We start from the raw sequence: 17,435 nt of genomic DNA on the forward strand, positions 1-17,435 counted from the left end.
CTGTCCAAGAAATTTTATACCAACACTAAACTATGATTTCTAACACAAGCCTTACAAACATACAAGTATAACGCTAAAAATAATGTAGAAAAATACATTTCGCGTACTATTTACATTATCTACATACTTAGCTGGAATATAAGAATAACAATATTATTAACCCTTCCCCATAAAATGATGTCACAACATGTTTAAAATATACGATAGTTAAATTCTATTATTGAAAACTGTAACATGGAACACGGGTAAATTTAATTTATAAACTTATTTAACAAATAGCACGCAATTCATGATCACTAGAAAATCATTTAATATTTTTTATCAATAATTGACGATATTATTATTTATCATTTATCAATAATTGATAATTAATCAATAGAATAGAACCTTTGTTACATATATTTTTAACCTTTCAACCTTTTACTTTTCCAGAATATAATATTTCAAGTACATCAGAGATCATAGTACGCAAATATCATTAACCTTAATAAAATTGTAGCCAATGTATACGTATATTATTCTGCTACAGATAGAGTTTTTAAAGAAATATTTGAGACGTTATTTTTATTTTTTATTTTTTATAAAATGGAAATTAAATCAGAATTTTCATTCTCTGCATTATATTTTATTATTATATTGTACATGTAACAAGTATGTGTAGCATACTTTGAAGCATGAAAAGCAAGGAAATAATTAAACTTCGAAAAAAATTTCATTAGGAGAAATTAAATAGTTTCGACTTTCAAGTGATGCATCAGATGGTACATATGTCTTCTCTGAAAGCGGAGACGTTTCAAACATTTGGAGGTCACCCCTATCTTTTTTTAAGCGGAACTGTAAATCTTTTTATGCACCATTCGATGCATTTTTTAATTCTCTACAAAAAATTTCAAAGTATTTGGATCAAAGAAAGATTAATTTAAAAGATATCTTAACTTTAATATTCCAAAATTTATCGTATGGAAGATAAGGAAACACAACGCAGTACTTCCTCGTTTATGTTTTTCTTACGTGCATGCGTATAAATGAAAACAAACGAAATTATTTCATGAAAGGTTAAAGTTACATATATATTTTCTGTCATTTTCTGTCAACTATTAAATTTAATATTATTATTTCATATGTTTAAATGATGAATCCGAAATTAAATCATTTTTATTATGATACGTCAAAAATATACAACTTCAATAACGAAAAAGAAAATAGAAAAAAGATTCTTACCTAGCAAGATTCAAACCGGAATCCTAAATACTATTGTACACACTACTTATCTATTTATCGCGATAACAATTAAAGAACTATGTTAGTTTAACTCAATAAAGGATACACATCACAATTTTTAAACGGGTATCCATTAGCGTGTAATATTTTAGCATTTGATTACATTAATGATCCACTCCATCTACTCTAAATTTTCTTTTGTCCAAAAAGTTCATTCAAGATGTAATCTCCTTGTGTGAAAACTATTTGAGATTTTTTAAGGGTTAAGTATAGAAATTTTGTTTATTTCACTAGCTACAAAAAGGTAATCTACTAATATTTCAGACACGTTTTGCTTCAAGATTTCATAATTAATAAATCGAAAATATAAAATAAAATCTATTTTATTAAACTTCTTTCGTTTATATGAAAGAGCTTTTTCTTGAAAATGTACATATTTTATTACACAAGTTTCACACGAAATATTTCATAAAATTCTTCATACCATAAAGTATATTGTATTTCCCTTAATATTTACTTCTTTGCATTAAATGTCTTAATAATGACAAAGTATTTCATATTTCGATTTCAGATATCTTATCTCATACGGTTAACATCTTTCAGGGCAAGAATGTTACAACTATTATATAATTTGAATGCAGTTTATCTATTAATAACAGTATTAACAAATGCTACTGCATTGATTTACGTCAATTTGGAAGAAGTCAAGTTTTCTAGCTCTTTTATTCACACTGTCTTTGTACAAACGTTACACTAATAACACAATTTAGTTTCTTACTATTCATAGAAGTTAAAATAGATACATAAATATAAATTTTGCAACAAATATACATAATAATATACACAATAATAATATAAATATCTTTATTAATACAGATATGAGAAAAGCACGCACTTTCTTTAATTAAAAACATACTAACGATACAATATTGTTAATAATTTATAGAATATAAACCAGCAAGAAGAAATGTATTTTCAAAAATATTTTACTGATTATTATCACATTTCAGTATTGAATCATGCTAAAAGCATCTGGATATTACATTATCTTTTACATGATTAAATTAAACATACATATACATAAATATTTCTTTTACGTCTATATAAAAAACTATATTAATTTATGTTGTATAAAAATAATATTAATATAAATTAATCTTAAATGCAAATTGAATGAACTGGCACAAATGTATATTTTCACCACGAAAAGTCGAAAATTTGATTACTATGATTACCGACTACCACTTTATTCTCTTACTTTCATTTCCCAGATTTTCGAATATTTAACTTGTATTTATCGTTAGTATTTATTGCTTTTCATTTAATTTTTAAGAATTTCTAATAACCTCTAATCATTTCTATTTAATATTTTCATAGTATAGAATTAATAAAATTTTATATCTCATGTTAGTCTACTTCTAAAAGGAATACATTTTATATATGAATAAAATATAGAGAAAAATAGAGAAAACAATTTCTTCACACTATATACAATATGAATTTTGCACAAGTTAATCTAGAAATCATAGTACAGATTACAAATGGAATCAGGGTGATTCTATGACACAAAATAAGACGGAATTTAAGAAGGATGAAACTGTGCTGTGGGTTTCATTTTTAAGAAAATTAAATTTGGAAATTTGTCAAATATTATTTGACTAATTCCCAATAGAAGTGGGTTACTGACTACAGGCTATCTTATATACCAAAATAAATTGATGGACAATGCAGATTTTTCGCGTATAGCCTTTCTTTTTTTTCAGAAATTAAATTAGAATTAGTTTACTAGATGACATAAAAAAAATTGTCGAAAAAAATTGCAATTGGCCGAAATCGCGAAGAAACACGTAAAAATCATTGTTTTCAAGATTTTTATCTGGGTTTGTAATAAAAATTTAAACAATTCATTTTAAATGCATATATATATATATATGATATGAGAATCACACTGACGTCTCGAAGTTTCAACAACTATAGATGTTGAACCTGCTTTGCTTTAACTCGAGGCGAAGATGACCGACTAAGACTGAGTACAGTACGGGAATATACGGTTTGGTATAATGACCCAAGTAAACGTGTGTGAGTGCACGCCCAACTCAAGGCAAGCAGAAAGATTGACGAAGAGAAGAGCGAAGAGTGCCGCTTGGAAACGGAGACGGTAGAGAATTCCTTTCACCCTACCTACTTTTCGAAGCTTAAAGTAAGAGACTCGAATCGAATGGAGGGGGGCGGATGGTGGATACCAACGAGGATATGCGCAAGAAGGGTGGAGAGTGAGTAAAACGGGGGGAAGGAGAGTAAAAAATACTCAAGAATGATAAAGAACGAAAATTGTGGGAGTGAAAAAAGAAGGTTAAAGGGAACGGGGGACATAATTGAGCGAATTGATATTCGAACGAAACAGAAAAATTAAGAGATGACAATTGCACCGCTTGAAAAATACGAGATTTTTCCTTTTTGAAACAAAAATATAACACAAATCAACCCAAAGAATGGAAGAAAGCAGGAGGAAAAAGAAATAGAAGAAGAAGCAGGAGAAGAGAAAAAATAAGAAGAAGGTTAAAGACTAAATTCACACGAGTGAGCAAACGAACAAGTGAAGGAACGAGGGAGCAAAATAACAGAAGAGAGACGGAGAATGACGAGAATGGAACGAAGACGAAGTGGCACGAGCCCGTTGGTGGATGCCATGCGGCATGAAGCGAACTGCAGGTCAATCCGGTCATCGGCCCCTATGTGTTCCCAAGGGCCACTGTTAAGGGTTTCATGATATTTTTCTTTTGTCTAAATCTCCGTCCCATCATTCTATTCATTATTTCTTTGCACGTACGTACTAACGCATTTTAAAATAACGCTAACCTATATCGATATACCGTATCAACCTATAAATCGTATATCACAAACTAAATTTATTCAGCATAGTTTATTCTATTGACCGATTAATCGCAGGTGCATCAATTAATTACAGTCGGCGTTTATTTATTTATTATATGTAGTTAAAAAGATTTGTATAATTAACGAAATCTAATGAACGAAAAGTTATGTAATGTAAAACAGATACATAGGAACAAAAATAAATTTAATCAATTTGATAGTTTGAAAGTTTCATTAATGCTCTTATCAATAAAGATTTTATTAACAAATTTCATTGAATCATTACCATATATTATTATCAATACTGAATCAGTCAACATTGAATCACTATTATGTATTATCAATATTAAATTAATCAATCAATATACTAAATCACTATCAAACATTCACTTATCAAAGATTCACAAAATATTATACCATTTGTTATATTGTATTATTAATTGGTATGTTCTGTATCTAGACATATTCTATAGGTATCTTTTGTTAATTTTAAAAACAAACAGCAAGTTTTTCATTATAATTTTTAAAAGCGTTTATATAATATAAACGCACTCATATAAACGCTACTGACAATGAACTCAAATGCATAATAGCCAGGAAAATATCAAAATTTTATTGTACGTATATTACTTTCATTAAGAAATTATCACATTTTTATATGTTACCTAACAATTATTATATGCATAGTATATATGTATATAATTGAATATTCTTGCAACCAAAGATTTCATTTTTAATGAATATTTATTAACATGAATAGAAAAATTAACCAGGTTTATATTTCTAGTATCTAATATGAGTTTATTATATTCTAGAAATTTAATATATTAATTAATAGTAATAACAAATGAAGATCACTAAATAGAAACGCATAAATACGCATTCAATATGGATAATTGTTGATTAAAAAAGCTGATAGACCGATAGCTATGTGCATGATAAACGTATCACCGTATGTGTACAATGTACGCTACATTCACAGATACTTGAGGAATCTATATATGGCAAGCTTACGGAACAGCCTATATATTATATATACGTGCGTAAGAACGTATACGGTGGTCTGGTCTCCACGACATAGGCATAGACATAGACGAAATGACGACATGACAGGTCGACCACGGTGAGGACTGCAAAAGTGGGGGCGCGTAGACATTTCCTTATTTAGAAACGGAGAAACGTCTTTGCTTAGTGGAACAGCTACTGCGAGGGATTTAATAAAATTTAAAAAGGTAACCTTCTCTTATATGTGTAAGAATGTAGAAACAGATTATTTAAAAGCAACTACAAAGAAAGGAAACAAAAGACGAAGTGCAAACAATACTTTGAAGAAACGTTGATTATTATTATCGACGATGCAACAATAAATAGCTAAATAAATAAATATAACAATAATAATGAAATAAAACATAATTAATAGTCATAATTAATATTAGAATAATAATAATTCCATTACAATAAAAGAAGTAAACAAGTTACTAAATTACGACAGGTATGCTGGTACGGTCATGAATAATATTTGAATAAAATACATATTATCTGTAATAGATTAAATTGTTTTAAAAGTTTATGAAAAATATAGTTATCTATATATTATTCCTTTCTTATCGTCAATATCTCAACTTGTTTCTTAAATGAACTAATATACGAAACTTTGAACATAATAACTATTTATTCATACAATACATTTTTTTTAATTTTGAACATTCAAATCTATTAATTTCTGCATACGAAATACGCATGTAATTCTCGATATGCATCTATAAATATGTATATAGACATAGAATGTCAGATATATGTACTTTCAATTTTCACTGCACTACTCAATCCACTACATTTTAATAGTAATTTCATTCACAATACAATACACTCTTATAGATAGAATTGCATTAATGTTTTCAGATATTATACTCATGTTTATAATGACTTTCTAAATGAATGAATCTGAAAAAAAATATTTGTAATGTTTAATGAAATAACTATTATCCGCATTCGTACATTCAGATAAGGAGTATAGATATACTTAATGATTAAATTTAAAATATGTACTTATGTATTAAATTTTAATATTATAAAAAATTCTTATGTTTAACATATCTTAAATCTCGTTCATGGTTTCAAGTAATTTGGAAGAATTTAATGTTCACGTTAAGCAAACAATTTTCATCCTATATTTACGTAAAATAAATATGTTTCTCGAAAAATTAAAAAATCAGAAAATTGTTCATCTTATTTATAATAACAATGAGATAACATTAAAAAGAGAAATTAATTAAGTCGAATAAGTATAATGACGTTTAGAAGGGAATATTATAGAAAGATATAATGATATAGCTACTTGGAAAAGATATTGCACTTATATACCTATGTATATGAAAGAAAAAATAAAAATTCTACTTTTATTTTGGGTGCAGTCTAAGTTCAACTCTCATATTACATATCATTTAATTGTTAATATTCAAATTAATTGTAGGAATTTTCTGATTATCTGATTATAATTTTACATTCATATTCTTACGTTTAAAATAATATTCGGCGTTCGCTGAAGGATTTTTGTATAAAATTTTCTAATTACGTACAACATATTACGAATAAAATTTCACTCATTTAAGGCGTATTTTAAAAAGTAAATGTCGATCATAAAGAAATAGTACCTTTCTAAATATTACAAAATATTAAACTTAGTTATATTCATTTATAAAAAAAGTATTATGATTCTATATTGATTTAAGCTTTTGTTCTGTATCGATAATATTAAAACCGATCATAACTTGTTAGAATGATCTAAAACGCATTAGTGTAGTACAACGTACATATCTATATGTAAACTATATAAGTTTGCTAATCGTCATTTAATATATTATATAGATCCACCACTTGTAATTTAATACTTCACTAACAGTTATCGAAGATTTATCACAACAACTTGTTATCAAATGATTACGATCTTATGTACTGTTGACATTAAGCGCGTGGTACACTTGAAATCTCCACATTATAAAGTGGTTATCGTATCAGATAAAATTTATTTAAATGTAAATCGCTATTACGGTCGAAAACCTTAAGTATTTAGGTAATCCAACGACATTAGAAGAAGTTAAGAATGAACGGGATTAAATATATCAGTGGAAAAAATAATAATATCTTTCCGTTTCGGTAAGTATTTATGTAAACTGTGCCTACGTACGATATCGACCGCGATCGCTAACGGGTATGTGTAACCTCTTCGCTGAAGTAAAAGGAAGAGAAGTAAAGAGGAACAAAGAAGAAAGAAGGAATGCGGCCGCTACCGCCTTTGCAACCACTGCTGTCGCTATTGCTGCTGTCGCCTTGCTACTTATCATTACGACATACTAAAGAAAACAATCAGAAAAGAAAAGAAGAGTAGAGTCTTTGCAATTATCTTCTGATACTCTAGTGATAGCTGCGAGTACGAACATTTGCCATTCAACATGCTAAGATTATCAAAGGGAAACGAAGAAAGTATAAACACGTGGTTCTCTGCTTTCGAGGAAATCGTTTCTTCTTTACCCACCTTACTTCCCTTTTGTCGACTAATAACACACACACACACATACACTCTTTCTCTCCATCTTTCTCATTGGATGTGTTTACGAGAAATTGTACTTGCTCGTGTATGTATTTTTATTTTTACGTACAAACCATCGTTTCAGCGTCTTTTTCATTAAAAGCTAATTAATAACTTGTCACATACTGCAAATTCACTATACGCACAAAATTAAGTATATGTATATACATACTTATATATTTGTTCGTTCGGTTAAAGTCAGGAGAAATAATTTAGATATTTTTGAATAAAAATAGTAACACATAAATATCAATTCTAGTTACTGATTTCACCAGTTGTATTTTTATAGCGAAAAGAATATAATTTTTGTGAATATATGGAAACAATTTCTAAAGTTTATTTAATCGAATAAGTATAAATGTCGTATATCAACCTTGGAAACATTACACATATACCTATTTATTTAGATTATACCAAAAATCTATGCATATTGAAAATCAAATCAACCGGATATTACAGTGTTATTCGTTAAACTTTATGTCAATTTCATTAATAGTAATGAGCGCAAATATAGGTACTATGCAAGCCGCAAACAAAAAAAAATTTGGTCAAATATAAGGACAATTTCATAAAATTTCATTACACAAAAAGTTAAACATAAATTAGGATGTAATAAATTCTTTAATAAATTTATTGAAAACATTGGAAGTTCTTCACTACTACATTTAGTAATTGTTAGTAGTAGCAGTCCTTAGAAATACATATAAGTAGACTATTTACATTTGTAACATATTCTGGCAGATTATGGTCGTGTTTTAATGTTTTGAATACTTGTAAACAGATCAGGTCAAGTGCAAGCAAGAAATTGAATAACAGGGAAACAGTTACCGGAGAGAACGAATAGTGAAAATGAGAATGTGAAATATGTAAGTTTACTGGAAGCTTACTTATCGACAAGCTTTAAACGGAACAAAAGTTCCAAAAATATGAAAATATTATTGGTATAATCGACCTCAATATATGTAAGTACACACCATTGTTAATCTCTAAAACTATCGCTTCTCACTTGCTTGAAAAGTTTTATGTGAATGTATTTTACGCGAAAAGATATTGATCGAAGATGCAATAGCAAAATATAGCAGTGCCCTTTATAATCATTACTGAAATTAAATCGTTACTTAAAAATGAACAAAAAGCAAATGAAGATTAAAGAAATTATTCTTAATGCATTGTTTTAATGTTTATATCTGGCTTACATACTTCATTAAAATCTAGATAGATATGTTTGATCTAAATGAGATTATCAGTATACATATAGATAGGAAAAGCTCGATTTCCTTGAAGTATGTATGAATTGTTCCGTGAGATGTGATACGACACTAATCAATCTATTATATTTGAGACCGTGTATGATTTCATACGTTTCCATTTGAAATGATTAAGCACAACGACCTAGTAGCAGAAGAAAACTAGACCTCGTGTCTGTCCAAGTTTTCGCTAGACAGTTTCGAAAGGACGCGCTTGACAACGAGTTCTATTCACGCCACTAGGTCACCGAGAAAACTTGCTACGTCGTGTTCGAAATAGATCTTTCGAACACGATTGCAATACGGTTGAGCCATCATGAACTATGCATTACGATGAACAACATTGTGCAGAGACTCCAGGTCTACATCATAACGTGTTATGACATGTTTGTTCTCTTCAGTTTTTCGCTAATTTTCTTTCACTACGTTTAATACTACATGTCCGTCCTCAATTGTAAGCTAGTTCAACTTTTAACAGGCAAGAGAAGTTTAGGTCGGAAAGAAGCTCCGTATACGTTAAAATCCTTGTCGAAAAGATCGTTTAGAATGTAACAGAAGACTAACTGCGTGCAATGCAAACCGTACTTTCGTCTGAAGGCGTCGTACACCAGAGCACAGATAGATGCGTCAAAATCATGTACGTATTACCAGATTTTCTAATCCTGTTAATTGGAGTTGATGTTGTATTACTTAAAGTCGCACCAACTGTCAAAGATATTAGCGATAACTTCTTGTGTTAAAACAAGACAATATATAATAATATAAGGATATATAATATCCTAATTTTTGCTAAAGGCTCTAATATTCTGAGGCTGTTAGCAAGGCGCTGTGTGTCGATTTGTTTTTAATAATATAATTTAGTTAACATAACGAGTATACTTATATGACAAGCACAATATCTGAACAAAATTATCGACGAAAGGTTTCTCGTTTATGAATTGATATACTCGTATAATACTTAAGATATGTATGAAGTATAAATCAATATAAGGAATAAGAAATGCATAAAACTGAATTTTGAACATTAATCAATGAAATATCATACTAAATTTAATCGAAGAAGAGAAGAATAAAATGAATTTCTTTGCATCAACAGGACTATATCCTTGTAGGAATGCGCGAGATCAGAGAGCTTTCGCAAAACCGGTTCTTGTCGTAAACGTCATTTGACACATTTCCTGTGAAACAGTATAGACGACTAAAATGCACATACGCTTTAAATAATGTTATTTTCAAGCAAATCAAAAATAACAGAGAAGCTTTCACCTGATTTTCCAAATATTGAGTAAAAAAATCTATGCATACATTTATTTGTTATAGTTACTAAAATAATACATTTAGAACTTTATTATAGTTATTAAAATAACACGTATTTAGTTGCAAAAATGACAAAAATTACTTTTAAATTTATTATTTTTCTATATGTAAATCACATACTACGAAGTAACTATGTATCTGTTATTTACAAATGCAAATACAAGTTACAATCACAAATAATAGGAATCTATGATTGTAGACACTACCAGAACTATTATTTACAAAGTTACTTTTAAACACTAATCATTATGAGTTGTGTTAAATAAATACGAATATTACCAATTACATAATTATTATATAATTATAGTATAAAAATAAATATATATACCCTTTAACCATAAATACATATATAGTAAGTGATTGTTTCGATGCAGTAATAATATGCTCTTTAGATATAGGTTATGTATTTCCCTTCCGAGAGTTAAATGCTCCTATTAAGTATAATTTTACTACTGACAATAAGTCGCGATAGAAAAATCATTTTATGATTTCTTGTGTATTAAATTATTCAATTAGATTCACTGCGAATATGTTTGCGTATACATAGCAAAATGACACATATAGTAAAAATGCTAAAAACATGAAATAAATATTGACAAACATATTTCGAACGATATTAAAGTATTTTAGAAAATATATAAATAGCAGCTCTTTCATAAAATGATATTTCATAATTAGAAGGTATTATTTCCAAAGTATGGTTTTTGTTCAAGTTTTAGGTACTTAAAATAAATTAATTCGTAAAGAAACCAAATAATAATTTAACCAGATATACAAAAAATATATATTTTACTTTATAATTCGTGCTTTATTGTAATAACAGTGCTATTAAATTATATGTATTTCCACGTGACTCATGCTTCAGTAATTTAAAGAGAAGTCAAAAATACAATATGCCAAGTTTTCAACACAAACCCTATATATGATATATATATTCTGAAATTACATTGTACGAAAGAACAAAAAATACATATATGAATATGAATAGTCTTGAAGCCACATTGTTTAACTATGAAAGTTGACAATTAGAATTATGAACGTAATTTTTAAAAATTTGCCTTAGAGCGTAGATAATATTATTTACGCCATGCCCATGAGCAAAATGAGCTTATGAAATTAAGTCATTTACTACTTGAGAATTGAACGTAAATCGTGTATCCGGATAATGAAAATTGACATTTGCAAAAAACCAAATTGATCAGTTTCCCTTTTAAGTGGTTCATATATTGGAACAAGTATATATCACAAAATCGCGCATATAAAGTGATGATAGAATTTAGAGACACAATTTACAAACAAAAAATAGGAAATAATTCATATGTAGACTGGATGCTTAAAACTTTCTGCATTCAGGATATTACATATATCTCTTTCTTCATCTTCTGAATTACTAACTTTAATTTGCGAACTTTTCTTGTTTCCCAATGACATATAATAATACTCAAATGTACAATGCACAAGATAAATTTAATATATCGTCGCCCTGGTTCGTAATTAGTCCTAACTCCATTTTTCAAGAAAACAAGGAATTGATTAATTCATATAAGTACGTATGTCTCATTATTATAAAGAATACAATTTGGTGATAATACAATAAAAATTCCAGTTAGAAAGCAATAAATATTCAGTTCTGTTAAGCCCTAACACCGCACAATAATATAAACATCATGAACTTTAGACTGAGTTTTCTCAGTTTACAAAGTAGTGGAGACAGAATAGTTGAGAACTACATAGAGCGGCGATATATTAAACATTTTACTAGATTTTATATGAAAATTTACGAATTTACGTTTCTTGTCTAGAAAAAAACTGAAAGCACCGTAAACGTGTCGTAAAGTCTGCATGTGTACAGTGCATACACGTACGTGACGCACGCACAAGACTGTCTAAAAATAGAGAGTGAAAAACTATTCTCCAGAATGGTTGATACGAGTGAAGCAGATTATAGAGAAAACACATATTAACGAGCAAGAGAAACGCAAACATAAAATACGGGCGTGAGCAAACTGTGTACTACGAATTTTCCATAATCCATGACATTAGTAGATTTGTATAGTTGATTTTCAGAATGACAGTTTCCCCGCCCGTTATTTCATATCTTGTTTCCTCAGCCGTATGCAATAATTCTGAGCCAGGCTGGCGGAATGCCGAATAGACTAAATCGAATTATGTCAAGATTAGTAGAATCGATCAGTTATGTATATGGATCGTAAGTCACATGAAATTGTAAGTTACTTTGATCAACTTACATTGTATAAGTTAATTTCCTGTCCTTCTCGCTCCGACGTAGAAAATTGGAAAAATAAAGTGAACGGCAGGCTCGAAGACACGAAGAGCAGACCGGGACGCGTAACACGTGACACATGATCGAGATACGATGTTTGCGAGCAGTTCGTTGCCGATTATGGGAAACTACGAGGTAACAAGAACCGGTATCTCAGGCATGAACAGCGTTCCTCGACACGACGCGAAGCGACGTTGCGTATTTTTTTCGCGTGCGCGAATGCCGTAGCGAAATCCGTAAGATCTCAGAAACTATGGCGAAAGTTTCACAGGCATGTAGAACATGCTTGGACCGAACTCCAAGTATGAATCGCTGTGGGCGTTAATCATGCAACCAAAGTAAGGCGTGTCGCGAGTGAAATGATGCATTACCGAAGGTACAGAAGATATTAGTGGATTAATGGTTGCTTACCTTCGTCTAGTAGGCGCTCTACATGTATGAAGACATTAGGGAAAGCAGCTAACTGCTTTCGATCTTTTAGTAACTGTGACAGGTAGTCCGCTATACTCTGCGTCGTCGTGTTAGTATTATCACACATCGCAATTACTTGATTACTCCTATGGCGGTCACGCGAAAATAGAAAAAGATACAAAAACAAAAAAGGTATTGCAAAGAGAGGGAAACGGAAAGAAAAAGTGATCGTTAAACGTAAACGAGCAAGAGACAGACGACGTTGCAATTAAGATTCAAAACAACAGTAGTCCTTTCACGTTTTGGTTTTGCACAACGTTAACGCTGATTTTTCAATTATTCACTATTATATCACTTTGCCTTTTTATTTTTCGCACAATTATCTCGTAATTAATACAACTCGCTGTTCGTGCGTCGCGCCTTCTCACTCGTGGTTTCTCTGGCGCGCTCCTCGCATACGTCGCCACGATTGCGTTACGTTTTTAGAAATAGCGGAGTCAGTATACTATGTATAAGAAGGAGAAGGAGGAGGTAAAGGAGGAGGAGGAGGAGGAGGAGGAGGAGGAGGTGGAGGAGGAGGAGGAGGTGGAGGAGGAGGAGGAGAGGGAGAGAAGTATGTAAGAGCGACAGAAACAGGGAGGATAGAAGGTGGGACAGGGAAAGAAGTAGCACGCGCGAGAAAGAGAGAGAGCGAAATTACGAACAAGGGAGAAGAAGCGGAGGAGAAAGGAAAGACGAGGAGGGTTGAGAAGGAAGAGGAGGAGAAGGAAAGGAGAGGAAGAGAGAAGGGGGAAGAAAAAGAAAGAAGGAGGGAAGGAGAAAAAGGAGAGAGAGATAGAGGAAGGGAAAGGCAGGAAAATTAGACACTGAGAGGAAGAGAGAAAGGAGAAAGAAAGAGAGAGGGGGAGAAAGAGAGAGAGAAGAAGAATACAGCCTCTCTCACGAGTTGGATTCTGTTAAGGTTAAAAAGTTAGATCGTAGATCGCGAAATTAAAAACAAACACACGCTACGGGACTCTCGGCTCTACTGCACTATCCGTGCATGTGCCGCGGTGAGCTACCCGTAGATTCCTGAGTTTGAACGCATGCGCAGCACTTGTTTTGCGCATGCGTCGTCCGTGTATTGGTCTTGCGTACCTCTATCGGCGCGCTTCTACCGCCCACTACCATATACGGCCTCTGCGTACGCGCGAGTACTGATCGTGATCGTGAGGTACGCGCCATACCATCACCGCATACAAGTTGGATAATTCAGGGACGTAGATATCTACTAACATACCCTGCCTCTTGCGATCTTTGTGATTCATGAGTCGGACGCTACTCCGTTTCATGAAATTCTTTTTGTTAACGGAACATCACGAAACACGTTTATTCGTATATCCTGCCGTTGTGTGAGGGACTACCAAAATCAAGGACGTTGATCTATATGTGACCGATCTATTGAATAGGCTTTATTCGCTTAATTACGTGCTCATTACTGAAAGAGAAATGAGAAACTCATTCTCTTCGTATCAAACATTTGTATTTACTAACTTTATATACCTTCTTTGGTACTCTAACTTATTTCTGGCCTGCCATTTACGACAAACTTTTCTAAATTCAATAAAATTAGCTGATCATCTAACGAAACACACGTAATGCTTTAAATAAACCACAAGCTAAATATAGATTTCGACTTTAACTCGATATTTTAGAGTCAGCTGAAAATTATTTTGTACGTAAATTTTCGAGACGATAAACTGCATCAAATAGTTTCTTTAATCGTTTAATTAGTGACATTTAGAACAAGTATATTTGAGCGTAGTATTAAGTGTTGGTATGTGTTTAATAATGTTCATTTACAAACCAAATAACAAGAAATTGATTATGTAACATATTATTATATATTAATGTATTTTAATCTGGATGCTTAACTTATTGAAAATGTTCTTTCATGAATTCTATAAATTTGTATGAACCATCAATAAAGCTATTACAGAAAAGATACATATTCGTTTCGATATAATTCATGCAACGTTATTTATGCATTTTAAATATAAATCAATTACTTCTAAAAGAACTTCCGTGTTTATTACTAAAACGGCCAAACAACAAAATAAAAATTTGTTTATTATAATCAAGTAGAAATATTTATTTAAGAATTTTATTGTATTTTATTGTAAGTAACAAAGAGTTATCGTTGATTGTATAAAATACACATATATTAAGTTTTAAAAGAATTAAAATATTCTCTTCCTATATTGTAATGTAATTTAAGAAAAAAGAGAGCGTAAAAATTAGATGAATTCTCAAAAAATGTTTTAACGCTATACGTTAATGGATATACATATAGCACGAATATATGACTTATTTTACCATATGCAAAACTCTTCCGATTATAATAATACGAAGTATCAACGCGCTCAACTAGATACGTTATAATATTGAAGCAGTATACTTTAGAATGTATAATTAATGCTTCTACCTACTTTCAATTTGCAGCCACGCAATGTATCGTATCATGGATTCGAACTACGCATTGATTGATGTATCGCATAGGAGATAATAATGTAATACCGATTAACAAATAACTACATTTCCTGAACAGGTTTATTAAATTTTTCATGTATAGACATTATTTTAAAAATGATAATTTTAGATAATAAAGGAAACGTGATTTTAAATTTATTAATCTTAACATATAAATTTCTTTAATTAACAATCGTAATATAAATATAAATAACAACTACCTTACCGTTATTTTTATTATATGATAATCTACTCTCGCAAACATATCTTTGTTAGTTGCTTCATATGTATATAGTAATTCAAAACAATGAATTATAAAAGTAATTATTTAAATATAAATATTTATTAATTTTTTCGCTTTTTGACACTAGTTTTACCAAAAGAGACGTATTCCTTTAATTTTAACAAGTTTTCGAAATCAAATATTCAATATAATTACGCATCGTATTAACATTGCACTGTATGAAGTCATTGCAGAAAGGGTACTGCCAATTGATCGAATTACCAATGTGATTTTATCTTGTCGTTAAAAATTTTAAAAATATATATATTTTTTCTTTTCCAGTAAGACTCCCACTAAAATATACACCATAACAACCCTGTTAGTTGCTACCGATTTTTCTATAAATAGTAGATTTGCGAGGAAAAATACAAAAGAACAAGGTTTTACTATTTTTAATATTGCACAATGATTTTTCACGTAAAGACGATACACCAGAAATATTATTAAATCGATAGTTAGCTATAATCTTTTTTACATTATAGGGAAGTACATTACGTTTATTTTTCGATATGTCAATGAAACAGGTTGAACAACTTATGATTCAATAATATTCTATATTTTATTGAAATATAAACATGAAGGAATTTAATGTCTCTCTTCACTGGATTTGGTATCCAAAAAGAATTGATACCGCTGCAGTTATTGAGAATTTCGTAACCATATTTAGATACTTTATTAGTAAAATAAATGCAGTGATACAAAATCTCTAAAATATTCTCCCAACTTTCATAGCTTTCATTTTTTATATATTTATAATATAAAAACAACTACAACTATCCATTTGAAAATAGTTATAGCTATGTCGTTACGAGTAAACCATGGCAAATATAAAAGATAGGTAACTTTATCTTTTTCTACCGTAAATTTATCAATTGCGTGAAAAAAAGTTCAGAATTAATACCCTGTATGCTATAATTAAAAATATTGCTTGATTGCTTGATACTATTCTCATCTATGTTTATTCTTGATGTTTGTTTATATTATGTTTCTTTAAAATAATTATAGTTCTCTTAACAAAATTTTGTATTAAAATTTTGTATTAAGGAAATTTTAGATATGAAGAAAGTCAACATTGAAAATGTAATAAAAGTGAAAAAGTTAAAATCCGTGAATGAATGAATTAAACAAAATTTTATATTATGATTAAAGTTCTTTATGATCGTGCAATGTTTTTTTGCATTATCGTTACACAGGGTTGTTTTAAATTCGTAAAGGTAATATTTTCGATATTGTATATAATTGCATTTGTTTTAAGTTTTAATCTACTATTAAATGACACAATGCAATAACCAATAGTTACATATACAAAAGTTCTCAAAATAAGTTTGATTGAAAACGGAACTTCGTATACTGAAAATTTCATTTCGCTCATAAATACAATGAATAATGGATAAATTTTATTGTATTTTTTATATAATTTTTTTTATTCTATAATTCTCTCGATTTTCAAACGATGTGTTCACATTACTTCAATGTTTAAATCTACGTGATAAATACACAAAATATACTTAACATTAACATAAGTTACACTTTTGTACACATTCATATCGCAAGTTTACACGGAAATAAATGTATGATTAATATATTTGTTCAAACTTGGCATTACGTATCAGTATTTAAATTCTGTTGATATTTTATTATTGTCTAATTATTACTATTAGTATATATAGAATTTAATGTAACTAAAAATACAGCCACATG

At 29.8% G+C, this 17,435-nt stretch overlaps 1 protein-coding gene and 1 long non-coding RNA gene across 5 annotated transcripts in view; one reads left to right on the top strand and one right to left on the bottom strand.

Moving 5' to 3' along the window:
* The window catches only part of LOC117239286 (protein held out wings), a 46,714-nt gene extending 33,167 nt beyond the window's left edge, over nt 1-13,547 (bottom strand). For all 4 annotated transcript variants that reach the window (XM_033504767.1, XM_033504765.1, XM_033504766.1 and 1 more), the window contains exon 1: nt 12,944-13,547. In XM_033504767.1, the coding sequence (XP_033360658.1) occupies nt 12,944-13,070 (127 nt within the window). In that variant the 5' untranslated portion in view covers nt 13,071-13,547. The remainder of the gene's footprint in view (nt 1-12,943) is intronic.
* Nucleotides 13,376-13,925, top strand: LOC117239289. Its single transcript, XR_004494407.1, has 2 exons — nt 13,376-13,510; nt 13,541-13,925. It is a non-coding gene; the product is annotated as an uncharacterized LOC117239289 (long non-coding RNA).
* The last annotated feature ends 3,510 nt before the right edge of the window (nt 13,926-17,435 follow it).

The sequence above is a fragment of the Bombus vosnesenskii genome, unplaced genomic scaffold, assembly GCF_011952255.1.
Source record: "Bombus vosnesenskii isolate JDL3184/JDL3185 unplaced genomic scaffold, Bvos_JDL3184-5_v1.1 scf7180000013913, whole genome shotgun sequence".
Classification (NCBI taxonomy): domain Eukaryota; kingdom Metazoa; phylum Arthropoda; class Insecta; order Hymenoptera; family Apidae; genus Bombus; species Bombus vosnesenskii.